Source organism: Protopterus annectens, chromosome 15.part0, assembly GCF_019279795.1.
Source record: "Protopterus annectens isolate FY-2018-M chromosome 15.part0, PAN1.0, whole genome shotgun sequence".
In the NCBI taxonomy this organism is placed as follows: Eukaryota; Metazoa; Chordata; order Ceratodontiformes; family Protopteridae; genus Protopterus; species Protopterus annectens.
Genome location: NC_056749.1, coordinates 100,063,771 through 100,074,383, shown reverse-complemented (window position 1 = coordinate 100,074,383; position 10,613 = coordinate 100,063,771). Strand labels below are relative to the sequence as shown.

The following is a 10,613-nucleotide window of genomic DNA, read 5'->3' as shown; positions in this document are numbered from 1 at the left end:
ACAATGAGACTTTAACCAAAGGTGAGAATCAAATCCTGTACCTTTTGTCTCAGAGGTAAACACCTTAAGCATTATGTCACCTCCAACTCTCAAGACGTGGAAAGCCACTGTAAAAGGGAGACAGGCACACAAGACATATTGTTAAAGGACTGAACACCTGCATTTATTAAACTGTTTCTGAATATGAACACATGATCTTATTTGACAAAAAATGCCCCAGACTTATACTTAGTGTAGAGTTACAGTTAATCAGTATAGTGTAATACATGATAACCCATAGAATGTTATTATGGGACACATTCAAACCTGACAGAAAGCTTTAATTCATTGTTAATAATGGTGTTTTTTCTTAAATGTTTTTACAGTCATCCATAACTGGCATTCCTAAGGGAACATGTGATTGCTTATTTTTTTCCTTAATACATTATGTAGCTGGGATAGTGCTTTAATTTAGTTGTACATTACAGTTTAATGTTAATCTCCAATTTATTATTTGAATGTCTCTTAATTCCAGCAGCCATATTTATCAGTTTTAATAACCTTCAATCTCTGTTATATATACTTTTTGTACCTACTTTCTCTCATGTATATTGATATAATACTTCAAACGCATTACATTTATCAACTCTTTCCTTAGATTACGTTCTTTTTTGCTAAGCATTTATTCTCTCTGGTGTGTACTGCCTCATATTTCCAGAGAGTACTCGATCAGAAACTCTTGTCCCATGTGACTTATTCAAATTACATCACCTAGTGTGTATTTTCTCGTGCACCAAAAGGGTAACCTTCTGTGTAAAACACTTGTTGCATGTGACACACTTATATGGTTTCACCCCAGTGTGTATTTTGTCATGTGTTAAAAGAGCAGTCTTCTGTATAAAACGTTTTCCACATATACCACATTTATATCGCCTGTCTCCAGTGTGTATTCTCTCATGCAGTGATAGTGTACTCCTTAATGTAAAGCTCTTGCCGCATGTGGCACACTTGTATGGCTTTTCTCCTGTATGAATTCTTACATGAGCTGCAAGAGAACTCTTACATGAGAAACACTTGCCACATGTAGCACATATATGTGGCTTCACTCCAGTATGTGTTTTCTCATGCGTTGAAAGGGTAGCCCTCTGTGTAAAACTTTTATTGCATGTAGCACATTTATATGGCTTCTCACCAGTATGTATTCTCTCATGCGAGGAAAGGGAACTCTTGTATGTAAAACACTTTTCGCATGTGGCACATTTATATGCCTTCTCTGAACTGTGTATTTTCACATGTGTTGAAAGAGTAGTCCTCAGTTTAAAACCCTTCTTGCATGTTGTACATTTAAATGACTTCTCTCCAGTGTGTATTTTCTCATGGGTTGAAAGGGTGCCCTTTTGTGTAAAACACTTGTAACATGTGGCACATACATACGGCTTCTCTCCAGTATGTATTTTCTCATGAGTTGAGAGAGCATTCTTGTTTACAAAACTCTTGTCGCACACTGAACATTTATACGGCCTATCTCCTGTGTGTAATTTGCTGTGTGTCAAAAGGGCAGTCTTCCTTCTGAAATTTCTGTTACATGTGGCACAGTTATGTGACTTCTCTCCAGTGTGTATTTTTTCATGCGCTGTAAGGGTACTCTTCTGTGTAAACTGCCTGTTACACGTATTACACTTAAATGGCCTCTCTCCAGTGTGCACTTTCTCATGAATTAAAAGAGTGTTCTTCAATGTAAATCTCTTGCCACATGTGCCACATTTATATGGCTTCTCTCCGGTATGTATTTTTTCATGTGTTGAAAGTGTACTCTTCTGCGTAAAACTTTTGTCGCATATGGCACACTGGAAGGGCTTCTCTCCAGTATGTATTTTTTCATGTGCTAATAGGTGAGCATGTCTTGTAAATGTCTTGCCACAAATGTTACATTTATGCTGTGTCTCTCTGGTATGTAGTTTTTCATGCGTTGAAAGTGTACTCTTCTGTGTAAAACTCTTGTCACATGTGGCACACTTAAATGGCTTATCACCAGTATGTATTTTTTCATGTGCCAAAAGGTGAGCAATCCTTGTAAATGTCTTATCACACATGGAACATATATGTTGCTTCTCTTCAATATATGCTTGCATTGTGTCAAGAAGGTCCTCTTCAAATTCAGAATTCTGATCATTCTGGAATGATGACTGCTGAGTCGAAAGCTGAATGTGATTCAGATACCTGCTGACTAAATATTTAATAGATTAGAGATTGGCAATGGCACATAAAAGTTTATTTATTAGTTAACATGCTACACTATGAACTTTGCATCAAAGCTTGGTAAACCATTTTATTTAGCCTCTTACTTGTTAATCATGATAATTAACTTTATAATATTTAGGCAAACAGTGATTCACAGGAATACAGACTCTACTACAATATAACTTTTAACTCCTCCGATTATGAATTTTGGACCTTTTGTGTATATCAACTAGTTTCTAGTGGCTTTATGCTCATGTGTCTATTTTAACTTAACTTCTAACCTGTTCAGCATATGTTTTGTCCATTCTTCTCAATATTCCATACCTGTTTCCTCCAGACACTAATTGTGAACCTCTAATTACTAGCAATTTATCAAGACTGTCAGACAAAGAGCGGACATCATTGGTGTAGAGGAATCCTGAGCATCAGCCAGGCTATCTGGGTTTGATTAGCAGCTTGAATGCCTTTTGAAGCTAATTTAGAGATGATAGGTGTGCTTATCCTTTGGAAGAGGATGGGGAAGACTGGGGCTGTCCAATACTACAATCCTTCAGGAGATGGAAAGGGCCACAAGGGATGGCACAGGGGCAAATTATAATCTACCAGCGTATGCGGCAGCCTTTAAACCTGGAACATGGTAGTATGCAGTCTTATGGGGGTATAATGGTCTCTGTAATGATGCAGGTTACAAGTCTCCAGCACAGGGCAAGAGTTATGTTTTACAATATAAGGCCTCATTGCTGTTATGCTAGTGAAGGCACAAACCACCCTGGATTGTTGACAATCCTTTTGGAACGACCCCTTTGTCTGACGGTGCTCAGGATTAAGGCTATGAGTTAATAGTCAGCTGCTTCCTGTGGTCCATGTTATGACCACCCTGGCCTCTATTTGCCTATTGTGTGCCTCTCAGTAGCTCACTTAACCAGACAGTGTTCCCAGAGGAATTCTGAAAAAGATCCATAAGGACCAGCCCTCTACTTCAGTAGAGAAATACCAATAAATAAATAAATAAATAAAGGCTCTCAACACCCATTGAAAGGGATACCAAGTAGAGTCAAAAGAAAGAGTTCTGTTCTGAATGGGAAGAAGTGGTGGACATGCAGCATGGAGGAGTGAAAAAGAGTTCTGTTCTGAATGGGAAGAAGTGATGGACATGCAGCACGAAGGAGTGAAAAAGAGTTCTGTTCTGAATGGGAAGAAGTGGTGGACATCCATCTGAATGGGAAGAAGTGGTGGACATGCACGGAGGAGTGAAAAGAAAGAGTTCTGTTCTGAATGGGAAGAAGTGGTGGACATGCATCTGAATGGGAAGAAGTGGTGGACATGCAGCACGGAGGAGTGAAAAAGAGTTCTGTTCTGAATGGGAAGAAGTGGTGGACATGCATCTGAATGGGAAGAAGTGGTGGACATGCACGGAGGAGTGAAAAGAAAGAGTTCTGCTCTAAATGGGAAGAAGTGGTGGACATGCACCTGAATGGGAAGAAGTGAAGGACATACAGCACGGAGGCAAAAAGCATACAGGGAAAAAGAAGGTAAAAAAAATGATTCCCACAAACACAGTTTGGTTGTCTGCCTACAACGTCTTAATATGTTCCCTAAAATACACTTGGATTTTCTCATTAAAAATCCTGAAAGTTCACTACCACAATGGCTGCTATAATCAGAATAAAGAAAACATTTGTGGCCTCACTTTTAACCCAAAACTTTTATTATTCCTCAGGATTAACACGCTACTAAGTCCCCAGAATATCTTAAGAAGAAGAAAACTATCCTCCTTTTCCATCAAAACTAACAGAAACATACTTATAATCTTAGGAGTTACTCTCAAGCAAGCTCCAATCTCATGACTCCCTCAAACCTTGAACAAACAAAGCATGCCTTTTCATTAGCCACAACACATTGCAATCACTCCCCCACCATAAACACATCACTTGCCTACCGTCCTTTTGCCAATAGTAAAGAACTTAGCTTTCCAAAAACCTCACAGCACCTAAACGGCCTACCTCCAAATTCCAAAATAAACAACTTTACCATAATCATTTTTCCTTACTATTTATACAAAGGACTACCTGCTTACTGCTTTTGGACAATTTTTATAATTCCTCCCCTTCCTTTTATCATCTTGCCTCTTCTCTTGACCTCTACTTCTGCTCACAGTGATCTGTACATTTCACCAAACATATCAGATGTTCGATCTGATATTTATCTTTTACTTTATAGTTATACTGCATTCCTTTTTAAAAGCTGATAATTTGCACATTTCACTAGTGTACTCCTTATATTTTGTTATTGTATTTGTTCTGTGAAGCTCTTCACCTGGGTTGTGTTTGTAAATGTTCAGCACTGATAACTGCATTACCCTGGTTCACAAACACAAGAAAGAAAATAAACAAAACATACGGCAGACGTAAGAAAAACTATGTTGCTGCTATCAGTTATGCAGTTTTACACTACGATGAAAGAAACTCTAGTTGAGCAGTTAGCTTTTGGAGATCCAACATTTGACAAAAAGTAATTGCAGGAATGCAATATTACCTATTGCGGCTGCATGAACCCACTGGTCCCAGAATATTTTATATTCATCAGCTGACTGTAACATTGCAGTTCTGTTATTTCTAGCCTCTTTGTGTGTATAAACCACAAAGCTGGTATATACAAATAAAGGGGTTAAGGAGAATGAACTTTTCCACATAGTGAGGTTGCAAGGGGGCCTGCTCCTCTGTAAAAATAGTTTTAAGTAATGTCCCCCACCACTTGGATGCATTTTTTCAAAAGTTTTACTCGCCTAGTTTGCTGTCAGTTTATGCTTCTGGTATTAATACAGGATCCCTTTGTTTTTTACTGGGCAAACTTGGTGGGTTCATTTTTTATGCATTTATTACTTATTTGAATTAGCTGGCCAATTTGCAGTCCTGATCACCAGAGACCAGATCACAATACACCAGTTTTAGTCTCAGCAGAAAGACTGCAGAGAGGCACAAGGTACTAAATATAAACAGAAGCAGCTATTGTACAGACGAGTTACTGCTAAGCAAAAGACAGTCACAACACAGCAAGCGAAACATTAAAGTCAGCAGACAATGGATTAGGAGTACAATTCTAGTAAATATTTAGAATAGGTACAATATTTCTCTATATACAAAAAGAACTTTGAGAGACTGGATTACGACTCCATAGTTAGCTGCTGGGACTGAGGAGAGGGCGGTGTTAAAGGAGGTGGGCAATGTTGTTCGTTATATGTATTGTTGAACACAGCTGCATTTTGATTGATTTAAAAGATAGATTTTAAAATGTTTGTGGATTTTTTTTATATAACAAAATGGTCATAAGATGAGGAAGTTATGATTCCCATACTTTGGGACATAATATAAAGAACTTTGTTCTGGCACAATGATGGTTGGATTTGGGTGTTGTGGTCAACTGTGGTTATGCACTCAGATTCTAGGAAGTTATTATTAAGCTATGGTTAGCAGCTAAGAGAGTGAAGCTCTTTCCATTTGTAGGCATTTAAATAAATAAGAGGACAGTAAGAAATCCACCCTTTTGTTAGACTGGAAGACATAGCTTTTGCTATGTTTGACATGGTTTTCTTGTCTGGAAGACAGTTAGCTTTTGCTATTGTTTGGCACATATATTCTTGTCTTGGGGACAAAGGTATGCCTCTGTACATTTTATAAGAAATGATATCAATAGCCTTTTAATTCTTTTTTGATGCTGCAGCAGTTGGTGTTCCAGATGTGAGAAGAAAAGAAGTTATGTATTTACCATAACGTTACATGTGAGTTGTTCATCTCACCTTCATTCTTACACATGGGGATTGGCTCCGAGTCGGCCGCTTTACTAGCTGAAGATGTCAGAGTACCTCGAGGCCAGGACCCTATCCCATGATACTCTCTGTCCTACCTCAGATCTAGTTTGCTGAACCCAGCATTAACAGGTATAACTCAATAAATACTCCAAGCGGAGTAAGAGGTCCCACAACAAGACCACCAGACCTACTCCAGACGAGTCTACTCGTTCTTCGACACCCTGGAGGGGGAAGGTAGGTGGGAATGTAAGAATGAAGGCGAGATGAACAATTCACATGGAACGTTATGGTAAGTACATAACTTCTTTATGTGAAGTTGTTCAATCTCACCGTTCATTCTTACACATGGGTAGCGTCCCAAGCACCTTAATCCTGGGTGGCTCAAGGGAGTATATTCCTGAGGACAGTGGAACTAAAGCCCTGTCCCTGGAGGCCCTGTCCACTTTGTAATGAGTGATAATGGTATGTAGCTTAGACCAAGTGGCAGCTGCACATATGGTGTCCAAAGGCAATTGAGCCGCATAGGCAGAAGAAGTAGAAACAGCCCTAGTGGAGTGCGCCTTCACACCATGCTCTAATGTTTGGTTCGCTGAAGAGTATATAAATTTAATGCAGTCAGTTAACCATTTGGAGAGGGTAACTTTAGAGACTGTTAGTCCTTTCTTAGTGTCAGCATGAGATACAAAGAGTTGGTTATATTTTCTGTATTCCTTTGTCCTGTCCAAATAAAATCTCAATTGTCTGTGGACATCAAGTTTAAGCAACATGTACTCCAACCTATTAGAATGATTACTGAAAAAGGTTGGAAGTTCGATAGTTTGATTGAGGTTAGTTTCCTAACACAACTTTGGCAGGATTGAAGGATTAGTCCTCAGTGATACTCTGTCTGGATGGAATACTAAATATGGGGGTTTTATAGAAAGGGCTTGAAGCTTAGACACCCTATGTGCTGAAGTAATGGCCACCAAGAGAATAGTTTTCCAAGAAAGAAACTTCAACTGACAGAATGATACAGGCTCAAAGGGGGGGAAGAATAATACATGACAACACAAAATTTAAAATCCAGGGAGTAAAGAGTTGTCTAACAGGTGGTCTAAGATGAATGGTACCCTTCAGGAAGGCCCTACATAATCTGTGAATTAGAACCTTCAGCACCAAGATGAAAGTTCGAAATTGCAGCCAATTGAACTCTAATGATGGCAGCTGCAGCACCTTCATGAAAAAGCTTAGATAGGAATTCCAGAACACTGGCAATCGGAGCAACATAAGGATCAATGTTATTTTGGGAGACCCAAAAGGCAAATCGCTTCCATTTACTAGCATACAACTTTCTGGTGGAAGCCTTATGTGAAGATACAAGAATGTGCTGTACCTCTGAAGAAAAATCATGTGACCTGGCTAGGTTGGTAATCGGAGCAGCCAAGCTGTCAGTTTGAGGGAATGAAGGGAGGGCCCCTGACGAATGTGTCAGCAGGTCTGGAACTGGGTCCAGAATCCAAGGTTCCTCCAGTTGAAAGAGATGGAGGGAGGGGAATCAAATCTGTCAAGGTCAAAAAGGGGCTATTTCTGCAAGAATTTCGGGATCAGGGGTGTAGGTGGGAAGGCATACAGGCGTCCTGGAAGCCAATCGTGTACAAGCGAGTGCCTTGGGCTGTCCTCCGAAGGGGGATTCAGGACAAAGTAGCTCCTGCACTTGGCATTTATAGGGGATGAAAACAGGTCACTGTAAGGCTGGCCCCATCTGCAGAAAATCATTTTCACAACTTCGTCTTTGAGAGACCACTCATGTGGTAACAGAATGGCTCTGCTCAATTTGTCCGCTATCACGCTGGATTTCCCCGGGATATGCATTGCTATCAGAAAGCACCCATTGGATACTGCCCACTGCCAAATTCTCAAGGCCTCTCGACACAGGGGGTAAGACTTGATTCCCCCTTGCTTGCTGATGTACCAGACCACAGACATGTTGTCCGTCTGTATCGCAACAGTCCCTAGAGGCAGAGAGTTGTGGAAGTGCTGCAACGCCAAAAGCACCGCTCTCAGCTCCAGAACATTGATATGCAGCTGTGACTCTGTCTCTGACCAGGTGCTTTGGGCTGTTCTTCCCTGAAAAAGCCCCCCCACCCTGTTAGAGAAGTGTCCGTGGTCACCGTGGCTGATGGTGGAGGAGAAACAAATGGTCGACCCACTGTAACTTGTTGGCTGGTCAACCACCAGAGAAGATCCTTCTTGCAAGAGTCCATAATCATGATTAAGAATGACAATGGAAGTTGTTGGTAAGATCACTGGGTAAAGAGTAACCATTGAAGGATCCTCATGTGCATACGTCCCAGAGGAACTGCTATGAGCATTGCTGCCATGGTACCTCGTAGCTTCAGTACTTGATGGGTCGGTACTTTTCTTCTCTGCAAAATGTCCGAGACCTGGTTTCAGAGGGTGGTTATCCTGTCCAGGGGCAATTTTACTGTGGCCGTGGTGGTGTCTAGTTCTGCTCCAATAAATGATATACACTGCGATGGCGACAACGCAGACTTTTCAAAATTGATAGTGATGCCTAACTGAGAGCACACATTGAGAGTGTGATCCCTGGACAGAATTAGTTGATGCCTGAAGGCAGTGGCAAGGAGCCAGTCGTCCAGATATGGAAACACTCGGAATCCTAGATGCCTCAGGTGAGCTGTAACTACTGCCATGCATTTGGTAAACACTCTGGGGCTGTTGTGAGTCCAAAGGACAGTGCTCGGAATTGGTAGTGACTGGCTCCCAGCTGGAAACACAGATAATCTCTGGATGGCCTGGCCATTTTGATATGGCAGTACACATCCTTGAGATCTATACAGCACATCCAATCACCCACTCTGAGGAATGGGAGGATAGACTGAAGCATGACCATCCGGAACTTCTCCTTCTTTACAAATGTGTTGAGTCTGCTGAGATCCAAGATGGGCCTCCAGTCCCCTGTCTTCTTTGGAACTAAAAAGAATCTGGAGTAAGTTCCAGATCCTATCTGGTCTACTGGGACTGGCTGGATGACTCTTTTTTCCTGCAGCCTCTGGATTTCTATGGCTGCTTGATCCCTGAGACTGGGTGGAACATCTGGTATTTTTTTTCCCAACAAGTGGGTTTTCTAAGAATGGAATGATGTAACCTCTGGTAACAATGCTTTGTACCCAGGAATCTGCTGTAATTCCTAGCCAGGCATCCGGATACAAAGCCAAGCGACCCCTGAATGCCTCCAGAGTAGGACATTCGGGCCTCCTTTCAGGAGCGCTGATAGGACTTACCAAAAAACTGATCCCTGTCGCCCGGGTTGTGTGGACCCCCTCTGCTGCCGGGGCGGCATCTTCCATTAGTACCCCCTCCTCTGCCCCTGGAGGGGGGTTCACTACGTGTGTTCTTGACAGCTCCTTGGGACTTTTGGAACCACATTTTTCCACCTTTCTGCCCTTTGGGGTATGGTCTAGTAGGGGTGGAAAAACGGACTCCTACGGCAGATAGAGTCTTTCCCTCTTGCTCACACCTAGTTAGTGAGAGTCTCCTTGACTTTGGGCCCAAAAAGAAAAGAGCCATCAAATGGGGTGTTGACAAAGGAAGACTTGAAGGCTTCTGCAAAGGAGCAGAAGCACATCCAGGACTGTCTCCGAAGAGCTATCGCTGAACCCGCTACCCGACTCGAACCATCGGCTGCATAGGAAATGAGCCTCATGGACCAGTTCACTATGGAGTTAAGGGTATTAAGTTGGGCTGTCACCTTTTCAGAGACAGCTCCATCTGTATTACCCTGCACAGTATCTCCAAGCTCTTTTAGGAGATCTCTTTGAAGATGGGTAAAATGGGTCAAGTAGTTAAATGATCACATAGCAAAGGTTGCAGAACTAAATATGTGTTTCCTGTATCTGTCCATCGCCCTAGAATCCCTATTAGGAGGATGGACAGTAGAAGAGGTTTCTGACATCTCTTTCTTGGTGGCTGCCACCACCACCATGGCATCAACTGGGACTCCCTTAGTGAGGAACATCTTGTCTTGGTGGGAGGTCTTAAACTTGCTGGACCTCCAAGGGACCGGTTCCATAGTATCAGGAGACTCCCATGCCCTTCTAGCAACCAATTCCATTAGTTCAAAGGGCGGAGTCACCCAGGAGGTGGAAGGTTGAGACCCAAAGGCCTTCAGGAGCACCAACTCATCCTCAGTAGGGCTAACGGACTGCCAGTCACCCCTCTGCTTTAGGACTTCCAGGATATCAGCAAAGGAGATATCCTCCGAGGGGGACCGTGGGGACCCTTCTGATTCCTCTAAATCAGTGTCTGATGTCAAAGACTCCTGCGGGGAATCTAAATGCCTCCTCTTACAAAGTCTCTTCCTGGGAACCTCATCAGTGGGGGCTTCTGGTGAGGTCTCAGTAGAGCAAGGGTCACCCGATGGGGTTACCTGAGGCTCTGGGTCTTGGCGCTTCACAGGGATCTGCGATGTAGAGGCAGAAAGTGGCACTTTAGTGGAGGAGGAGGGACCTGACGACATGTGAGTCTTGGATGATATAACCCTCCTCATAGCATCGCAGGCACTACTACTCCCACCCGAGGAAGA

At 42.3% G+C, this 10,613-nt stretch overlaps 1 protein-coding gene across 1 annotated transcript in view; it reads right to left on the bottom strand.

The window, feature by feature from the left end:
* Positions 1-415: 415 nt before the first annotated feature.
* The window catches only part of LOC122789798 (zinc finger protein 585A-like), a 336,946-nt gene continuing 326,748 nt past the window's right edge, over positions 416-10,613 (bottom strand). Inside the window, exon 8 of the mRNA XM_044057240.1 lies at positions 416-2,206. Within this exon, the coding sequence (XP_043913175.1) occupies positions 747-2,206 (1,460 nt within the window). The 3' untranslated portion in view covers positions 416-746. The remainder of the gene's footprint in view (positions 2,207-10,613) is intronic.